This window comes from Canis lupus, chromosome 11 (assembly GCF_011100685.1).
Source record: "Canis lupus familiaris isolate Mischka breed German Shepherd chromosome 11, alternate assembly UU_Cfam_GSD_1.0, whole genome shotgun sequence".
Lineage (NCBI taxonomy): Eukaryota > Metazoa > Chordata > Mammalia > Carnivora > Canidae > Canis > Canis lupus.
In genome coordinates this window covers 68,557,204-68,578,979 of record NC_049232.1, presented here as the reverse complement: position 1 = coordinate 68,578,979, position 21,776 = coordinate 68,557,204, and the positions used below count along the sequence as shown (strand labels likewise).

The following is a 21,776-nucleotide window of genomic DNA, read 5'->3' as shown; positions in this document are numbered from 1 at the left end:
GGCATTTCAAATCCAGAAGGAAAAGATGGATTATTCAATTAATGATGTAACAGCAAGTAGCTAGCCATTTGAGAAAAAAAAAAAAAACAGCCTGATCTCTATGTCCCTCCTCTAAAGCAAATAAATTCCAGATAGATAAACAATTTAAATGTAAGAAAACAAAAGCTATATAAAATAATAAAAGAAATAAGGATGCTTTTAAATTCTTTTTTTGCTTCCAGGCTCTTAAATCTTAAAAAAAAAAAAAAATTGTTTATTTGACAGAGAGAGAGAGCAAGCGCACACATAAGCAGGGGGAGGGGCTGAAGAGGGAGAGGGAGAAGCAGGCTCCCCATTGAGCACGGAGTCCGATGCAAGACTTGATCCCAGGACCCCACAATCATGACCTGAGCAGAAGGCAGAGTCTTAACTGATAGAGCCACCCAGATGCCCCTCCAGGTATTTAATCTTATAAACAATTATCAGCACTCGTATACATCGTACATGGTATACAGACACAGACACACCTATTTCTTCTGTGTTTGTTCGTAGAAGACAAATTGTTGATTTGTTAGGTAACATACATGTTCAACTCTGCTTTTCCCCCCAACTTAGCTATTTTTTAAGCGTAGAGTTCAGAAGTGCTAAGTATATTCACAGAGTTGTGCAACAGATCTCTAGAACTTTTTCAACTTGCAAAACTGAAACCCTATACCCATTGAACAACAACTCCCCGTTTCCCTCTTTGCCTGGCAACCACCATTCTACTTTCTGTTTCCATGCGTCCGACTACTTTCAATGTCTCATGTGATTGGAATCACACAATATTTGTCTTTTTGTGATTGGATGATTCCACGTAGCATAGTGTCTTCAAGGTTTATACATACTGTAGCAGGTGATAGGACTTCCTTTTTAAGGCTGAATAATATTCCATTTCATGTACAGACCATTTTGTTTATCCATTCATCCATCAATGAACATATGAGTTACTTCCCCTTCTTGACTATTATAAATAACACTGCAATGAACATGGGTGTATAATTATCTCTTTGAGATCCTGCTTTGAATTCTTTTGGATAGATACCCAGAAGCAAGATTGCCAGATCATATGATAATTCTATTTTTAATTTTTTGAGAAGCCACCATACTGTTTTCCATAGCAGCTGCACCAACAGTACACAGGGTGCCAAATTTTCCACACAACACTTACTTTCTGGGTGGTTGTGTTTTGTTTTTTTTATAGTGACTATCCGAATGGGTGTGAGGTGATATCTTATTGTGGTTTTAAATTGCATCTCCCAGATGATCAGTGATGTTGAGTGTATTTCCATATGCTTGTTGGCCATATTCCCATATGCTCTAGGAAAATGTTCAAGTCCTCTGCCATTTTTTAAAAATAAGGTTATTTGGGTTTTTGTTGTTGAGCTGTAGGGGGTTCTTTATATATTCTGGAAACTAACCTTTTATCTGATACATGATTTGCAAATATCTTCTTCCATTTTTTCACTATAAATTCTTAATGTGGAAAAGTCTTTTACAACTGTGACACCAAAAAAAATAAAATAAAATAAAATCCAAAACACAAAAATGGAAGCATTTTAAAAGTAAACATTTTATTCAACCACTACTAAACAACACTTAAAAAAAATTCTAGGAAAGGAAATCCTTGGAATCTGAATAGCAAAGAGTCAATAGCTCTAAAATCCAAAGAGAAAAAAAAAAAAGAAAGAAAAATAAAATAAAATCCAAAGAGCTTTTTAAAAACTAAAGGAAAAGATAAACACCCCAAGAGAAAAACAGGCAAAATGCTTGAACAGGCAATTCACAAAAGAAGAAACGCAAGTGGCTAATGAAAGTATACCAAGAAATATTCAATCTCATTAGTTTGCCAATCAGGACATCTATGATTATAAAAACTGGCACTACAGGAGATGGCCACAATGTTTAAGATGAGCACTCCCAATCTCTTAGTAGAAGGGTAAACCAGTATCACCTGTAGAACTCGAATATGCTACAATTCAGCAATCGGCCTTTTAGAGAGTGATGATAAAGAGATCACGCAAGCAAGAAACCCTGCGTGTTAAAAGATTAGAAATAACCTAAATCCAATAGGGCACTGGGTTCATATATACAGGAGAAATACAACGCAGTCAATAAAATAATAATGAAGATCTCTATTTACTGATGCAGAATGATATCCAGGAGTTTAAAAAGAAAAAAGAAAGCAGACTCTGAACAGCATGTAGAATATAATCCCATTTGTATAAAACTGTAATCGTATATATTTAAATATGCAGACAGATGACTTTAAATAATGTTCATCAAACATGAACAGTGGTTGTCTCTGGGTGGTAGGATTTGGGGTGATTTTTTTTTTAAAGAATGATCATATTTTTTCTGTACTGCTTTAATATTCCTGTAATGAAGGTATTATTTTTATAATCAAGGGGGAAAAGAATCTATTCTCACTCAGAAGAAAAATAAAAGCAGAGAACCAGCCCTTGGACGGCCATCTCACACTCAGAAACCAGAATGGAGACAGTGTAGGACAGCGTAAACTGGTAAGTCCTCAGTTCAAATTCTGCCCCAAACATTAATTAAGTGAATGACCTTGGGCAAGTTATTTAGCTTCTTTGTGCCCTGGTTTCCCCACCTGTCAGAACATGATGAAAATTATCCGTCATGGAGTCATTTGAGGGATAAAGAAACTAATACTGAGTAAGTTCTCCATAATTATTCGTCTGATTCTCCCCTTTAAGCTCATCATTGAAAGCACCCTAAATGTATATGGCCCATACTAGGTACTCAAAATGTGTCAGGTGATTTGAATAGGGTAGATGGATGGTTGAACACATAGTCATAAGAAGAACACACCCCTGAAGGACAGAAAGATAATATGGGTGAATGGGTGGGTGGGTAGAGAAGGATGGATAGGTGACTAGCTATAGCAACCCAACAGATGGACTGATGGGTAGACAGATAGTATGGCAGCTTGTATTTTCCAAAGATGACCATGCTAAGATACATCCCCTGTTACATGTAATGTTGACACAACTCCATAGAGGTGGGGCTTATGTCTTTCCTCTTGAAATGGGGCCTAGCTCTGTAACTGCCTCAACCTGTAGACCAAGGTAGAAGCTATGCTACATGACTTCTGACACTGAGTCATAAAAGGAGACACTGGGTCTGCTTGGCTCTCTCTCTGCTGGGACACAAGAAACTCAGGGTGGGAAACAGAAGGTGCCATACCGAAGTCAGGCCATGTATGAAGCCTCCCTGCTGGAAAGACCCCATGAGAGAGATGGAGGGATGATGGATGGATGGATGGATGGATAAATGGATGGATGGATGGATGGATGGATGGATGGATGGATGGATGGATGCCCAAGAAATTCCAAGTGTTCAGGTCTTCCAAACCCTGGCACCGGACATGAAAGTGAAGAAGCCTTTAAGACTATCCTAGCCACCATATGACCACAATCACAGTGAGACCCTAACCTAGACCAACCAACTGAGCTACTCCCAAATTTCTGACCCACAGAAACCATGAGACGCAATAAGCAGGGTTGTGTCAAGCCACTAAGTTTTGGGGTGACTTGTTATACAGCAGTAAGTATCTAATAAAGATGGCAAGAGGAGTCTGAGGCTGAATGCATGACTTCTCTATGTGGAGCCCTGGAAACGAGCAACACCTTGTGCTAAATTTCAGGTCTTGTACACTTCTCTTGTGTGTTCCAATAGCCTCCTGCTTACCTTCCTATTCCAAGCCTTTCTCAACTCTGCTATTTATACTTCCAAAAGCCAGCCCTCCAAGCTCTGTCTCGGATTTAACTGCCCCCCTGCCCCAGAACAAACTAACAGAACACGCTTTCTGAGCAACCAGCCCAAGTCTTATCCAAGACTGTATAGGAGGGGACACTGAGGCCCAAAGAGAGAAAAGAAATTACCTCAGACTCTGGTTGAGTCAGAAGCAGGGCTCAGACTAGAGACTATGGTTCCCACCCTGAAGCCCTGAGTTATTTCTCCTCCAACAGCCTGTGAGCTCCAGGTATCACGGAGTTTGAATCCCGCCCCCACTGCTGACTGCCAGTGACGGTAGTCCCATCAGGGCAGCCAGCATCACCGCAGGCCCTGGCTGGGACGTGCCAGCGCTCTTGGCTCCAAGCATACCTTACATCTGTCTGGGCATAAATTTGCATTCTGAATCCAGGAGGCCCCAGTTCCAAGTATGTCAAATGTAATTAATTACAGCAAACCTTCTGCAACTGTTTTCAAACGCAGTATTAAAGGCTCTGTGCGCATGAAACACACAAGCCACTGGCCCACCGAGGGGAGCGCAGGGAGCTGGGGAGCGGGCGGGGGGGCCTGGGAGTCCCAGATCCAGACCCCACAGAATGGGGAGGGCATCCCAGGGAGCTGGGTTCAAGTCCTAGCCAATCACCAGGGCCGCACCTTGGACAAGTAACTTCCCCTTCCTCTACCGTAAGCGAGAATGTAAGACTCTGCAGCTCGAAGGGCTGTGGCGAGCCTTGCCTCTGGCGGCCATCTGAATTTGAAGCCAACCATCCTTACCAGCTATGTACCCTTTTACCTCTGATTCTCAACAACCTTATATTAAAAAAAAAAAACAAAACTCCTTACTCTCCAGGGTGACTCAATTAACTGAGATACTAGATGTTAAATGATCAGTCCAGGGGCACCTGGGTGGCTCAGTTGGTTAAGCGTCTGCCTTCGGCTCAGGTTGTGATGCTGGGATTGAGTCCCACATTCGGCTCCCTGCTCAATGGGAGCCTGTTTCTTCCTCTCTCCCTCTGGTCCTCCTGTGCTTGTGTACATTCTCTCTCTCAAATGAATAAATAAAATCTTTAAAAAAAAAAATCAGTCCAGTGCCTGGCACCTAAGAAGCACTTGGCAAATGTGCAAGGATTACTGTACTTCAAGGCAGAAAAATGCTATTTTGTAAAAATCAAGTGAGATAAATAAGAATGCTCAACTTTAGCCTTTTGACAGCAACAGATCTTGATTAAAACAAAAATTTGTAAGGTTGGATTTCCAACACGTGGTTCCAACTCCTTTCAAAACACTCACAGCCAGAGAATTAGGCTACAAAGTCTGAGACCTGTGTTCAAGTCTAGCTTTTCCATTCACCGCCATGCCCGTCCACAGCCTACCGCACTGGGGCTAGTGGAGCCCGCCTGGACCAGGCTGGGTCAGGGTAGCTGGGCGACCTCCCCACCCTGTGTGCTCGGTCCACTACCGCAGCGTGCCCTCTGGGTCTTCCAGAAGCCTTGCTTCTCAAATCTGTACATGGAGCAGACATGACTTAACAAGAGAATGCCTTGTGGCCACTCAGGACCCTAAATCCAGAGCCCCTAATGTAATCTGGGTTCTGTGCCCAAACCAGCCCTGAACTACACTCTGATTCATAAACCCCAAAGACTAAATAGACTGGAATTTTTTTGGCAAGCAGAGAGATTGCCAGAGGTAATCTTTTAGATTTGTTTTTGCTTGTCTTGTTAGATTTACTTTCTTTCAGAGTATTTAATTAATGTTTAGGGGAACAGATAAGCAAAGTGGAAAACAGTTTAATTTTTTCCTCCTAAATTACCAATCTCTTCCTCTCTCGTGAGTTCCCTCCGCTTAACCACCTAGTTATGCTGATGTCTTTACCACATCATCCTTCTCAATCTCAAGCCCTGAATCTTGCATTCTTCACCAGTTACTTGATGAAGCAAGCTGCCGTGTGACCCTGAGAAAGCCACTCCCCCTCCCTGGGGGGAGCAGATTTTTAGATCAGCATTGTCCAGCAGAAATGTAATACAAGCCACATATGTAATTTCCAATTTTCTAGATGCCACATTGTTTTTTAAAAAGTGAAATTAATTTTAATAATTATTTTTAACCCAATATGTAAAATGCTATTCTGTTAACTTGTAATAACTATTCTCAAAATTATCACTGAAAGCCTTTGTAATCTTTTTTTCCTACTAAATCTTCAAAATCCCGTGTGGATTTTACATTTACAGCTAGCCACATTTCAACTGCTCAACAGCCACAGGCGGCCAGAGGTTACCAGTACACACTGGATGGCACAGACATAGATCATCCCTACAACTCTTTTTATTTTTTTTTATTCTTTTTAAAGATTTTTTTTAATTTATTTATTCATGAGACACAGATAGAGGCAGAGACACAGGCAGAGGGAGAAGCAGGACTCGATCTCAGGACCCTGGGATCACACCCTGAGCTGAAGGCCGACACTCAGCCACTGAGCCACCCAGGTGCCCTCTACAAACCTTTTTAGCTCTAGACTCCCCAGATCCAAAAGGATGACTAACCTCACAACAAATTCCAGCCGGCAGCCCCCTAGGGAAGTTAGCCTTCCCTGGGGCCTGTTCCAGGCCACTTTCAGTTTTCTTTCAGAGCAGTTTCACTTTCTGCCTTTCCAGCATACATTATGAGAAACGCCCACACAAACACATTTAAATCGTTATTTTTCCCAGTTGATGCAACTTGAAAAAAAATTAAATCAAATTTAAAAATCTCCAGCATCCAAAAACCTTATCTATTCTCTCTAGGTATTCCAAGTGCCCTGTGTCCACTCAGCTCACAAAAGTCTGAGCCCCAAAATAAAACAAAATGCAAACTCTCTGCATAATTTCACCTGATTAAAAATTCCTATCTTTAATTCACTACAAAAATGTTGGGGCTGGTGGGAATTTGTCCCTCAGGGCTCCCACTCGAGTGAGAGGACAGCCAGCCCTGCGTCTTGGACAGCACGGCATCCAGTGAGGCAGCCGAAGCCGCCGTGGCGCGGAGGGCTCCCAGGCCGCCAGCCCCTCTGCCCGGGACCTCCAGCTGCATCTCCAGCTCCTGCAGAACTAGGGCTGACCCCAGGGACTCCAAGATTCCATCTCTGGCACACAGCTCACTTCACTAGAAAGCGGTTTTCCTGGGTTTTCCAGAGCAGGCAGGGGCGCCAAGCATCACCTGACTCCCTTTATTCTCTTTAGCTTAACATAGGAAGAAGCCTCCTCCTGCTGCGTCAGCCAAAATATTTATATCATTTTTCTGTCGACTCAATATCATCTTCACCTTGGCCTCCCTCCTTCCCTTTTTAAGGAAAGAAAAGAGTCGTCACCAACGTGTTTCTCCAGTTCCTAGCTGTTCATGAAGCACTTCTGAAACCATCAACTCACATGCTGCCTGCAGGAAGCCCGCCAGGGATGCACGAGTGGACTGTTCTCCCACTTAACAGATGAACAAACAGAGGCTCAGCATCCAGGGCCTTCCGCCGCGGCTGGGCAGGTCACATACATGATTGAAACGTGGGAACAGCCTGGAACAGGAAAGTACATACCCCGTTCCAAGGCCTACAAATTCTCAACTTTTTAAACCTTCGGCCGGCATCTAAAATGAAACAAGATAAGAGGCCAACTCACCTTGTGGGCACTCATCTGTGACTCTGAGTTTACATAATCTCCCAACACGGCCCTTACAACTGGTGGCTAGTGCTGGTTATAAAAATCCGTGTGTAAAAGAACAACGCCTAGGTTGGGCTTCGGTCTAAACAGCATTTTCTAAATTAATTAATTAATTAATTAATTAATACATGAATGATGGATGGATGGATGGATGGATGGATGGATGGATAGATGAATAAGCATTTGCAAATACGTCCCCTCACTGGATTCTTGTGGAGGATGAGCTCTACTCCACCTCCCAGGTGTAGAGAGTAAGATTCTAAGGGGCTGAGACACTCATCTGGGGTCTGGAGAGAGTACAAGCTGCAAATGTGCTGCAAACCCAGGTTACGGTCCAGGACCCAGAGGGCCTGCTTGCCCCTCCACCATGGCATTTGTACAACATGGTGAGGGAGGCAGTGACACCACCCAATCCAGTGGCCCGGCCACCAGCATCTCCCCCTTTGAAATCCGATCATTCCGGGACCAGGCAAGAAGCAGGTCACCCAGCCCTGCTTTGATGACAACCCCAAGGGTATCTAATTATAACAGGGAGGGAAGGGAGGAGTCAGGATCCTCTCACTATTTCTCAAGACCAAATTAACTTTAATTTCTTTTGACACAGTGTATGTGCAAATAATAGGAAAAGCCTTGGTTGAGGAGTTAGGAAACCTGAGGCCTGAAGTTCCACCTCCGTCTATTCACTGAGGTTTAGGAGCAAGTAACTCCACCTCCCTTCGTGTGTGTGTGTGTGTGTGTGTGTGTGTGTCCAAGGAACTAGATCAGCAATGACAAATTGGCTTCATGTCCCATGCTAAACTCAACTGACTGGTTGCACCACACGAAGGAGGACTCTGAGGTCACTGGCCACACTCCACAGAAAAGACTAGCAAATCTGATCAGCAATGTCGCCCATAGGCTTGAACATGGAGGAGCGGGGGAGGGGGGAACAGGGACAGTGATATGTATATATTACTTTTTACCATCATCCCCATCATCCTCGCCATCCCCATCACCCCCATGACACATAAAGAAAACAAAGTGCAGGGGAACGAAGACCTTTGGCAAAGATCACAAAATGATAAGGCAGCGGAGCAGAGTGGGAAGCCAAGCCTTATCCCTTCAACTTGGACCTGTTCGCGCTACCCTTGGAAACGTCAAACTGGTGTTCCCCCACTGGTAGGACACGAAACCTCCCTCCCACGGGCTTCTTACATCTTTTAGAGTAGGGGCACAGCAAAGCTATGAAACCCACCCAAAGACATGGAAGGAAACGGGTGCTAATTCAAAGTTCCAGATGCTTCTTCCCAAGGCCAAGTCCTGCCCTCACTGCTGGAGCGAAGAAGCCAAGTCCAGAGCTAACTAAGGGAGGTAAACAAGAGCAGAGTTGGAGTCCCTAATGTCACAATCCACCCACCCCACCCCCTGCCCAAGAACATGACACTCTATCTCAGTGCCAAGGTGCCTCTGACTATGAAATACACCATCGGGGGGCACCTGGGTGGCTCAGCGGTTGAGCATCTGTCTATGGCTCAGGGCGTGATCCTGGGGTCCTGGGATGAGTCCCGCGTGGGGCTCCCCGCAGGGGCGTGTCTCCCCTCTGCTTGTGTCTCTGCCTCTCTCTCTGTGTCTCTCATGAGTAAATAAATAAAATTCTTTAAAATTAATAAACCATTGGTTTTATAACAGCTTTTGGTGGAGAAGGAAAGAAGAGGGAGTGTACTAATTGAAAACATCTATTGTAAGACACACCTCAATTTCAGCAATCTGAAAATGTGGGAACATGACCATCGAGGACGTACGGTCTCCCTCAGACTGGGATCCTATGCTCACTTGCTGGGCTGGGCTATGAGTGTTCAAAGTGACAGCGTTTTACAGCACTTATAGAGGGGGGGGAAAAAGCAAATAAAGAGAAGGTTCTCAATCTTCTCCCATAATGTTCCTTGAATCTTTGGCATCTGTAAATCATAATCAGACCAAAGACAAGGCCTGATGGAACATTGCATCACACACATTTAGCTGCTACACATTTGAAGTGCTGCAAGTGGTCTGCAAACAGTCCCATGGTGCCCCCATCCCTGGGCCCAGGACCAAGACAACCCAGCTTCCAGAGCAAACACAGGGTACCAGCCAGCCCTTTCTACCTCCCGGTTTTCCCCATTTCCATCTCTGTAGAAATGCTGAGTCCACTCGCCACACCTGCCAATCAGCCAATCTAGACGATGACCCCATTGGCTCCCTCAACCAGTTATTTTATTTTATTTATAAACATTTTATTTATTTATTTATTCATGAGAGACAAAGAGAGAGGCAGAGACACAGGCAGAGGGAGAAGCAGGCTTCCTGCGGGGAGCCCAATGTGGGACTCGGGACTTGATCCCAGGACCAGGATCACGCCCTGAGCCAAAGACAGATGCTCAACCACTGGGCCACCCAGGCGCCTCTCCCCCAACCATTTTAAAGAAATAGTTTACACAAGAGGAGTGGGTGGGGAACTCTTTTTAAATCCCTCCCCCCCCCCAAAAAAAAAAAACCTCCCCAGACCCGGAAAGTCAAAGGAGTGTAATCCCCATCCAAGGAGTCCCCTCTGATTTACTACTCCAGCTCTAAAAAGATACGCTTAGGGCTCCCTGGTAAAACAGTGCTTTTGACCAAAAGGCCAAACCCAAATTGGGCACATACTCTTCACCTACTCCTCACTACACTCAAATCTGACTGATCTGAGCGATTTCCAAAAATCAAATTAAGTCATCAAATATTTATTGAGCTGCTGCTCTGTGCCAGACCCTAAAAATGAATAACCCGTGCTCTCTGCCCTCAAGGAACTCACAAGCTGGCTGGAGAAAGGGAAATGCAAACAAGCAGCTCTCATCTGTGGGCTCAACCGTATTTGGGAAGTACTGCGGGGTGGGCACGGATGAACCCCACCTGGGGCAGGGTGGGGGGCTGCAGAGAACAGGGCATGCAGGTGGTCTTGGTGGGGAGGAGTCTGCTTCCTCAGAGCGGAGATGACTAAGGGGCAGGGCACTAGAGACAGGAGGCCCAGGGGCAACAGAAGCTCGAAGGTACACAGTTCACCCGGGATTAAGATTTATCCCTTGTAAAGACTGTGCCACAGGCTTTGAAACAAATCCAGAAATATTCAGAGGAGCTAGGGCATCCCTGGAATGAAAGCATTAACAACACTTTGACAAGACAGATGTGTTAAGGTCCTGGAGATGTCTCGTCCCGGTCCGTTTTAGAGCAACAACCAAAAAAGTGGACATTCTCTGTTGTTACCCAACCCTATCTTATTAAACATAAGCCCCCAGGTTTCCAGAACGACCAAAACTGCTGTCCCTGTGACTCAATCTCCCCAAACAGAGACCTGCCGGCTGCTGGGTCAGGAGGTAACACGTGTTGACCGCCTCCGAAGGACCACCTTCCAAGGACTGGCTGGGTGTTTTCCCGTGCACCTCTTCATTTCATGGTAAATCAATCCATCATGGTCAAGATCATTACCACACACACACACACACACACACACACACACACACACCTTTTTCCAGATGCGGAAGCTGTGGTCCTAAAACCAGAAGGGTCTTTCCCGAAGTTACACAAAGCTAACCATGTGATGAGGCTGAATTCCATGATGAGGCTGGATTCCACACTCTGGTCTGCTTGACCTCAACTATCCCACTTTCCATTTCACCAACCCGGTTGGGGGCGGCAGGGGTGGGATGAGAAAACACCTATGCTTCTGACCTAAGGCCCTGTGGCCCATCCAGGGGGGATTCTCTGGCGGTTCCACGTTCAGTTCAGGCACGGATCCCCCTGACAGACCACCTTTCCCCTCAATCTCCTCCCTCTTCTCAGGTCCCAGCCCTGGGCCTACCCACCTGCTGTCTCCCGACACCTCTATCCCTCCTTAAGCCATACTTTATTTAAAGCCCACCTCCCACGACGGCCTCCTGCACCTGCACTTCTCGACTTCCAGGACACACGTGCTGAGAACACATCACCCTGGGGCTTCTGGCCATCACGTGTCATGTTTCCCTAAAACGTCCTGGCCTGATCCTGGCAGGCGACAGCTCCGGGACAAGTCAGGGAGAGGCGTGGACCACTCCAGCCAGGAGAGGCTCAAGGGTGGAACTCATCACCACTACAGGCTAAAACACCACAGAGCATCGAGGGCTCAGGAAGGAAGTTCCACTGACAAAACCACAGTGCTTTGAAAGATGTGTCGCTAACCTTCCGAGGCCACCCCGTAGCAACAACTGGATGCAGCACTGCTCTGGCCCCATGTTGTCCAAGACGGAAGCCACCGGCCACATGCGGCTACTGAGCACATGAAATGTGGCAAGTCAGGAAAGACCTAACAGCTCCCAAAGAAAACAAAGTATCCTGTTAGCAATTCCTGTACATGAATGAGCCTCTGAGAGGGTCTGATTGTGGATGTACTGGGTTCCGTCAATCACATTATTAAAATTAATGCCCCTTGGATCGCCTTTCTTTGGCCTCCCCAGAAAGCCTCCAGTCAGGTGTGGGGCTCCCATTGGTGACTCAAATCCTATTTCCATCGCATGGTGCTTGTGTGACACGTGTAAAAGGTGAGGAGACAGGAGCAATTTGGGAGTGCTCTGGAAGTGCCCACACCGAAATACAGGCGCTCCCGGCGTCCGATGCAAGTTCAAGTGCGGCGCACACACAGGCTCTCCCTCCCGAGAAACTCGGCTGGCGAGGAAGAGAAGGAAGCGTGGCCGCTCTCCCTCCCACCGAGACAGGTGTTCCACACTTCTGGGGGGAAAAAATCTGCTTTCGGGCAGGCCAGAGGACACGGGCAGAGAGGCTGCCTGCCTTCCCTCCGGCACCTGTCTTTCCAGGCCTCCCCGAGGCCAACGAGTGAGGGGGACGTGCCCGGTCCCCGAGCTGAGACTTTTCCCCAGGGTGGCCCAGCCAGGGTACAAACCATGGGGCACAGGACACCCAGACCACAGGGTTCCCAAAAAAGGCAACCGGGGGGATGCCTGGGTGGCTCAGCGGTTGAGCGTCTGCCTTCGGCTCAGGGTGTGATCCTGGAGACCCGGTTCGAGTCCCACATCGGGCTCCCTGCATGGAGCCTGCTTCTCCCTCTGCCTGGGCCTCTGCCTCTCTCTCTATGTTTAATGAATAAATAAATAAAATCTTTAAAAAAAAAAAAAAAGTCAACTGGGATAAAAAGTAAGAAGAGTGGGAGTGGGAGGGTGCAGGGTACCCCGAGCACACCAACGTGGGTCGTGAGCCCAGCACCCTGCCGACGCCTCCAACTGTGGCTCACTGTAGGGATGACACCGACCGTGGACACATGTCACAAACAGAAATGAGACAGAAGTTTCAGGAGACAACACTTACCTTCCACACCATGCTAGGCCTCTGTGATTTTGTGTCCTCCTATGGCCCTATTCCGTTCTTTCTCCCTTTTCTTACCCTGACCCTGAGCCACTATGTGGATTGAACAGCAGTCTCGATTCGCCACCTCACCTGGGCACAGTGACTACCAGGGGCACTCCCTGCTCTGTGAGGCGCACGGCACCCCTCTCTCCAGAGTACAGGCAATCAGATGGGACCCCAGAATCCTTCTCAACACAGTGCTCCAGGCGGCCCCAGCCCATCCCTTGAAATCAGAACCAGAGATGAAGCCTAATTATTAATTATCCTTGTTCTGATCCAAAGCGCTCAAAAACCAAGGCTCGGAAGGAAAAACTGATTTGTTCACAAGGTCAGACAGCAAGACCTTGGGTGAGAGAGGGCTCCTATGGACCCACAAAGCCACTCCACTTGACATCGCCAGGGAGGAGACACAACGGACACCAAACATAACAAGACCGTGGCAAAAATTCAAATTTTCACCACGACCACGGAAAGTCAGCTTATGTACATCCAGTAAAACACGGGCAGGAAGGTTCTTACCACCCCACCAAGGAGAAGACATGAGGATTCTGAGGTCAGAGGTAGCAGCATGCCAAGAGCTGAGTCAAAGGTTGGGGGGTGGGAAATCGTATGTGACAATGGAGGAGTTTTTAAAACTGTTTCCCAAGTGAAACAAACCATTGGCTGTTTATTTTCTAGAACCAGGGAGAGGTCAGCCTTACACTGACCAGCCATCTTTGTTGCTTTTCTTCTGCAAAAGCAAGGGCTCTTGTTCAAGTTCACCTCTGTGCAGGGCTGAAAAGTATAAGTAAACCCTTTTTCCTAGCTTGGTCCAAAGTCAAGCTATAAAGCAGGCCCTTGAAATTTCAAACCTTATTAGAAAAAAAAAAAAAAAATCCTTAGGCAGAAAAGCAAAACATTAAGTAATAAGAGTCTCTACTGTGAAACAGTATAAACGATCTTTCACCAAAATAACTCAGCCCATCATCAAATTACCACCCCTCACGTCCAATTTGCCAGATTTTTTGCCCAATATTATGAGAGAGTTTGGTGAACAGACGGAGGCTAATAAAAGAAAGAGCTGGCATGTCCATTTCTGGTCACACTCCCATCTAAAATAGGAGGTGAGAGAGGCAAGGCCTAGGTCAGATCTCAGTCCTGGGAGACGCCAATAGAAACAAAAGAGAACTGACCCCGCCCCCAACAGTACCATCATGCACCTCTATTTCCTTTACAACAAACATGATCAGAATAACCAATTTTTTTTATAAAAGGAAAAAACAAGTCTACAAAACAGAAATGATTTTCAATTCCTCGCCTGGGATTCCCTTGAAACCATAGACAACACAACGAAATTTCAGCAGAATGGAATTGAAGGAATCTGAGTTGTGTGTCAGGAGACCCAGGACACACAAAGGGACGTGCTGCAATATTTTTATTCCTTGCACCAGAAATAACCTGTTATCTACAACCCTGACTTTTTCTCAGATGCCCAGTAGGGGTGCCCACCTATCCCTCCCCAGCTCAGGGCAAAGCTCCCCTCCATCACTTGCTAAACTCAGGCCTACTGTCTCATGAGGCCTCCAGAGTCCTTGGAAATTACAAATTCTTTGACCGTCCTAGGCATCGGCCTAAATAATTCAACAGAAAAAAAAAAAAATTTTTTTTTAATTATGCTACTTAAAAAAAAAAAAAAAAAAAGCTCATTCCAAATATGTCAGAATGTGGCCAGTCAGCCCTGAAGGATTTCGTTACTAAAAAAATAAAATCTCCCAAATGCAATGGTGATGATGGGAAATGTCGAACCTCTGCCACTGTCAAATACATTTCACAGAATTCACATCCCCTCAGAAATTTGAATCTCCACAAAACAGGGTGGGAACCCATGTACTGAGGCCACCATTTTTTCCAAGACCAGCTGGTAGCTGGCGAAAGGGACGCAGGGTTTCCTGTCCTAGCCCCGTGTGACCCACCATCAGCCCCCACACAAGGTCCAAACAAGATCCCACCCTGCAAATGCAAACAGTATTCCCCCCTCCTCTGAACAGAAAAATTAAAACTTTTTTTTCTTTTTTGGTTAAAAATCTCCAGTAAGTTCAACCAGATACGAATTCATCACAAATAATCCTTCAATTTTGGGTGGGGACCTTCTTTTCATTCGTTAAATTTCAATTCAGTCAATATTTGTCTTCTAAAAAAAAAAAAAAAAAAAAAATTTTTTTTTTTTTTTTTTTTTGTTTTCCCCTTCATTTGATTTCATTTTAAGGCCAAAAACTACATCAAATACTATTTGCATTTGTGCTTTCACATTCTAAAGGCCAGTACCTTTGGGTCTGGCTTTTGTGTGTATTTTCATTTTTTTCCCCTTAAAAAAAAAATTAAATTTTGATGCTAGAATCAGCCAAATTGGTATTTTACCCCATTTTTTCAGCAAACTTAAGTGTTCCACTAGAGAAGATGGATAAGAATCAGAATTTTCATCTCCTCTCTGTCCTCCCTTCTTTTATCTTTCCTTCTTAAGTCAGTAAAATTTGTGTTTTTTATATCACAGACAACCCCCCACATACAAAAATGATCAAAGCTAATGGATTTTCTTTTCCCCTTTGAAAGTAATTAAATTTGTGAAAAATAACAAATGCTAATAAACTACCAACCCCACATCACAATCAAAGAGGCCTAAAATCAATCTGGATTTTTAAAAAATAATAAATTTTTCAAATTGGAAGAGTAAGCAGGCACAGAGAAGGGAAAATTCTCTCCTAGCAAGGATTCTTCAACCCTTGTCTTTATCAACTGATTCAGTTGCATGTCATAAAAAATGAGCTTCTGTGAATCCACTGTTAGTTTTTTCATAATAATGTTAATTATGCATATCTTATTTTAATGGCGGTCTCTCCTACAAATCTGTGGGCTACTCAATTTGTATAATGTAATGAATTTACATTTTTTTCACTAAATATTGCTCAAAAAAGGTTCCTGACATTTTCTGGATAAAACAACAACAGAAAAAGAAATGCCTAGACCTTTCAAGGAAACAAAATCAGAAAATAGTCTTAATTATCCCATCAAAACAAAAAACAAAAAAACACAACACAAAACCCAGCAAATGCAGGGAAAAAAAGACAGGATTTCACTCTAACTTTTCCAATTTCTGTTTTTCTTTAGAACCTTGGGATTTTAATGCAGCAAAATGTAAATGCAAAAATTAGAAAAAAAAAAAAAAACTACAATTTTTGGGTGTGTCCAAAGCCAACATTTTAGGATCTATTTTCTCTTTTAAATCCTTCCCTCTTGAAAACAGAAAAACTTTAAATATTGCCAAATGATGAAATTAGTCTTTTCTGCCCGCTGGGCTAAACAAGTTCCAAATTACAATGAAGTACAATTTCTAATTGCTTCATAAAGCCAATTCTCTCTCAGTTTCCTCTAAACTCCACAATTTCCCTCGTTTCCTCATTCCTATTAGTTTTATTGTCAAACTAAAATGAGTTAGGAAGCCAAATCGACTTTGGTTTTAGGAGGCTTTCTGCTTTCTCCCCCTCAAAAACTGAATTCATTCAAATTCCAGCTTAATTTTCATTTACATATTATCCGGATTTGGCTTCAGAAATAAAAATTGTGTCCATGCTCCCAGAGAGGACCAAAGTGAACATTTTCAACCCCAAAAAGAAAAAAAAAAACAATCCTTTCCCCCCTTCCACCGCCTTATAGTGCAAACTTTTGAAAAAATAAGAAATAAAAAATATTTCTTTTCAATTTTAATTTCTTTTTTTTTATTTACAAAATAGTATCCTCTAGGTGGCGTCGTTTTAATGGGAAAAAACTACCGTTTGAAGAAAAATTAGAAAAAAAAAAATTGAGAAAGGGAAATATGGCCTAAAAAAAAAAAAAAAAAAAAAAAAGATTGTTGCAAAGATGGGGGGCCGGAGGGGAAAGACCTCCCGCGGGGGCGGCGGCCCTCGGGGACCCCGGAGCGCAGAGGGGCTCAGGGGGAAATCGCGAATTTGCAGGGGAGGGGGGAGAGCTGGAAGGGGTTGCATTTTTGCAAAATGTGAATTGTCCAAACTGAAATGGCTGCTCTGTTCTCTCGCCGCTTTGTTTTCTGGGCTCCGGTCCGAGCCCGGGGCTGGAGGGGGCGCCGGGCGGGGGCCCGAGGGGACCCCCGCGTCGCCCCCCGGCCCCCTCGCGCCCCGCCGCGCCCCGGGGGGGCTCCCGGACCCCGACGCCCCGCTCTGCGCCCACAAAAAGCCCGCAAACGTGCGCAGCCACTTCGCATCCTGCAACCCTGGCCCCGAAGTGGCGCAGCGCCCCGGGCCGCGGCCCCCCGCGCCCCGCGCCCCGCGCCCCGCGCCCGCGCCCCCGCCCGGCCCGGCCCGGCCCCGGCCCCGGCCCCCGCCCCCGCCCCCGCCCCCGCCGTACCTGCGGAGCCGCCGCGCCGCCCGGCTGGCTCATGGGTCCGCGCGGGAGGAGGCGGCCCGGCGCGTCCTGCTCTCCCGGGCCGGCCGCTGCTGCGCGCACAATGCCGCCGCCGCCGCCGCCGCCGCCGCCGCTCCCTCCTCCGCCCGCCCCGCTCAGGCCGGGGGGGCGGGGGCGCCGGGGGCGCGCGGGGGGGGGGGGGGGGCCCGGCCGCCGCCGCCGCCGCCGCCGCCGCCGCCGCCGCCGCCCCCGCCCCCGGCCCGCCCCGGCCGCCCCGCCGCCGCCCGCCGCCGCCGAGCCGCCCCCCGCCGCCGCCGCCGCCGCCCCCCGCCGCCCCGCCCGCCCCCGCCGGCCTCGCCGCCCGCCGCCCGCCGCCGCCCCGGCCCCGGCCCCGGCCCCGGCCCCGGCCTCCGCCTCCGCCGCCGCCTCCGCCTCCCTCCGCGCCGCGCACAAAGCCCGCCGCCCCGAACTGTCCCGCCCGCGCCCCGCGCCCCCCGCCCAGGTCAGGCGCGCGGAGCCAAGAAAGTTTGGGGAGCCCAGCCCGCGGGACGCGAGGGGTTAACGGGAGCTGCCCTGCGCCCCCGCCCGCCCCCCAGCCACCTCGATTTTTCAGAATAAAGTTTGAGGAGCTGCCTCCTGGAGCATCGCCAGGCTCGATGGGGGATGCCCCCTGGCCCCCGCCTGCCCCTCCTCCAAAAAATAAGACACAAAATAAAAATTAAAAAAAAAAAAAAAAAGAAGAAGCTCGTGCCATTGAAACCTAAAACTTTGAGCGACTGGCCCTGGGTCAGAGGACTGGGGTTAAGGGAAGGCCCTAATCTAGCCCCCTTACCCCTTACCCCCCCCCCCATCAGATGGATTTTCAAAAAATAAATATTTGAGGAGCTGCTTTTATGTGAAATGCGGGATGAAGAGGATTGCTGTCTACCTTTCTAACATTTTTTTTTAAAAAGAACAGATTTATATTAAAGATAAAAGTAGAGCTTCAAGGTTAAGCAGGAGGGGTGCAGGGGAGGGGGGATAGCCCCTCCTCCCATATCTCCGCATCGGTTCAATATTAAGGAAAATTTTAGGAAGTCTAGGCGAAATAAGCGGGGAACAATATTTCTGTGCACGACTCCAAAATATCAGTTTGGGTTTTGTTTTGGTTTTTTGACTCCCTGACTTGGGAAGCTTAACCGGCACTTTTTTTTTTTTTTTTTTATCCTGTCCTCACCTCCCCCTCCAAAATAAAAAAAAAAAATCTGATTTTATTTTTAATTAAAAGTGTAAAGGATCTAACCCATAAAACACAAGAAGGCTTACTAGTTCCATCCTACATCTCCCACAAATGATTCATTTTTTAGAAGAGAAATTTGAAGAGCTGCCCATATATGAGATGAGAGAAATCTCTTTACCCCTCCTGCAAGAAGAGTATAAGGATACAAAAAAAAAAAAAAGAATATAAGGATACTTCTTTAAAAACAGATGTATTGGAAATTAAGAGCAAACAGGTATCATCTTTCTGTCCCCACCTTAAAAAAATCCAAACAAAATTTTTTTTCTGACATTTAAAGAGTTGGATTGATAGAAGATAGGAAGAGATCTTTTTTTCCCAGAATTTTGTTTTCCCTGCACCCCTCAGAAAGATTATTTTTTAAATGTCAGGAAATATAGGAAGATACTTTCTCTCCCTGAACAAGGAAAGTTATGGGAATATAACCCTACATGAGAGGCGGGGAATTAAGAGACGCAGCTCTACCCCAGACCAAACACACAAATGAAGTTAGGAGGGATCTTCCAAGCCAATCCCTCTGTAAAACACTGGAGGCATGAAAAATAAAAAGTGGCCATTTCCCTCCCAGCCAGCCTGGCCAGTGTGTCCCTGGCAGAGGTTGGGCAGCCCCTGCCAAGGCTGCTGTAGGGCAGGCACTGAGGGAGCAGCTTGGCACAACTGGGCTCCCATGAGCCCTGGGCACATGTGAGGGCCAGACAGCCCCCTGCCCGCCTGCCCCTCGTCCACCATGTGGCTGAGGCCTTGTTACCCAGAAAGATGCTCCAGGTTTGACGTCTCTCTTGCTCCATCTCTGTGTGAAGGTTTCTGGGCACCTGCCTTAAGGCCAAGCCACCTCCTCTACCTAGTGGAGCCAAGCCTAACTTTAGGCCCTGGAAGTAGAAAGAAACTGGACCCAAACAACACTAAGTCTCAGTCCCCGTGGCTCAAAGCTGTAGGGCACCAAAGGAAAAAAAAAAAAATCCTGCCCTGTCAATATGGAAAACATGATGCAGTAGGTATTCACTGAGCACTTACTATGTGCCAGGTGTGTTGTGTCTAGTAAGGCAGACACATCATAAAGAGGAGGACTGTTTGCAGCAGCCCTTCTCAAACTTGAGCAACCCACCAGGAGGGCCTGTTCAAACACAGATTTATTGCACCACCACGGCCCCCCCCCAAGCCCCCCCTCCTCGAGTTTCTGATTCAAGCAGACAGGAGTTGGAACTGAGAATTGGCATTTCAAACAAGTTCCCGGCTGATGCTGATGCTGTTGGTCTAAGGACCACATTGTTTAAACCAAGGCAAAATGGTGCCAACAGCGAAATGCACAGGTGTAGGAGAAAGAAGAAGGACTCAGACCACCCCCGGGGGGTCAGCAAAGACTCCAGGAGAAATAACATCCTGCGGGAAGGGTGGAGAGAAAGAAGCATCCTTCCTCTCTGGCTCTTAATCGGATGGCAGCGAGTGTCTCTCTTGATCAAGGATCCTTAAACCTATCCAAGGGTTTAAGGATCCATAACTAAGCAATTTTATGTCTTAAGAAAATGTATGTCTATACATGCATTTGGGGAGGAAAAATCTCTGCTTTCACCAATTTCTCAAAAGGGCCAGGGACCCCAACCTAGAGTGACCTACTACCTCGAATGGTTTCCAGGTAGAGGTACCTGGAAAATCATCATGGGGCTTCCTCAACCTTCTCTTTCTGGAATCTCACTGCAAGCCCTCTCTGCTTCTCTGCTACACACGAGCCACAGGTACTGGGCTTCCTCTTCCCTTAGCACATCCCGACAGAGAGCCCAGAGCGCGTTCCCCACCACCCGGAGAGAGGCATGTCCTCCAACAGGGGTCCCGGGGCTGGATGGAGGGTCTGTCCGTCCCTTTTTCCTTCTGACTCTGCCAAGCCATGAAGGGTATATGAAGAATAGGAAGACTGGGAAAAAAAAAAAAAAAGAATAGGAAGACTGAGCTTGGGTTGGGCAGCCCGGGTGGCTCGGCGGTTAAGCGCGGCCTTCGGCCCAGGGCGTGATCCTGAAGACCCAGGGTTGAGTCCCACGTTGGGCTCCCTGCATGGAGCCTGCTTCTCCCTCTACCTGTGTCTCTCCCTCTCTCTCTCTCTCTCTGTGTCTCTCATGAATAAATAAATAAAATCTTTAAAAAAAAAAAAAAAAAAAAGGAAGGTGAGCTTGATCCCTTCCTGACAAAATCCACTTCCTAAATGAACACACACATTTCCCAACCAACGGTGGGAGCTACACAGACAGTAGCCCAGAGCTGTGCTCTACCCCACTCTGGAGGTTAATTAAGGGTAGACTCACCACCAGCAGGGGTCTAAGGACAGGGAAGGACCGGCCGAAGAGCCCCCATATGAAGGAGATCCCAGGGGGCAAAACCACCCCGGCTCAGGATGAAACAGGTGCCATCATATCACAGAGAAGGAATGGAATGGCCATGGGTCATAGCTGCTGAAGAACAGACCTGTACCTCAGGTGGCGACGTAGTCCAGGGGGACTCCAAAGGCTTACCCATCCTCCCAGGGTCCATCACTCAACTACAACCATGTGTTCATCGATTTCTGAAAACTTCTGACCCTGTCCATGCCCAGCCCACCGCTTCCAGAATCAGCGCGGCCACCCCAACGCCCAGTAAGGGTAATTATTAAGAGCCCAGGCTGGGGAGCAGCTGCCTGGCTTCTGAGCCCGGCGCCGGCCCTCACGTGCTGTGTGATCTTAAGCAGACAACACAGCCTCTCCTTGCCTCCCATTCCCCACCCTTCAAATGGTGCTGACTGGGCACCTGGGTGGCTCAGGGGTTGAGCATCTGCCTTCATCTCAGGGCGTGATCCCGGGGTCCTGGGATCGAGTCCCACGTCAGGCTTCCTGTATGGAGCCTGCTTCTCCCTCGGCCTGTGTCTCTCCCTCTCTCTGTGTATCTCTCATGAATAAATCAATAAAATCTTTTTAAAAATTGCACTGACAGTAGTTACCCGCCTCATAGGAGCACTCCAAGGAGAAAATGCGAGAAGACATGGAAAGCTTTAGAAAGGACCTAGTATGAAGCAAGCACCCCAAACACGTCCTCCATGGGAATCCAAGATGTGTTCTTCACCTCTGCCACTGACCAACTAGCTCTGTGGCCCTGGGCTCGTGGCTTAATCTCTAAACCTTAGTTTCTGTCTCTATAAAATGGGGGTCCCAAAACCTACCAGTCTTATCAACACTCTTTTAGTTGGAACCACTAGAAACAAAAATCAGACTAAACTTTAAAAAGGGGGAGGG

General features: G+C 47.0%; 1 protein-coding gene across 5 annotated transcripts in view; it reads right to left on the bottom strand.

The window, feature by feature from the left end:
• The window catches only part of ZNF618 (zinc finger protein 618), a 178,131-nt gene extending 160,780 nt beyond the window's left edge, over positions 1–17,351 (bottom strand). For all 5 annotated transcript variants that reach the window (XM_038553193.1, XM_038553192.1, XM_038553196.1 and 2 more), the window contains exon 1: positions 17,250–17,351. In XM_038553193.1, the coding sequence (XP_038409121.1) occupies positions 17,250–17,282 (33 nt within the window). In that variant the 5' untranslated portion in view covers positions 17,283–17,351. The remainder of the gene's footprint in view (positions 1–17,249) is intronic.
• Between the last annotated feature and the right edge of the window lie 4,425 nt (positions 17,352–21,776).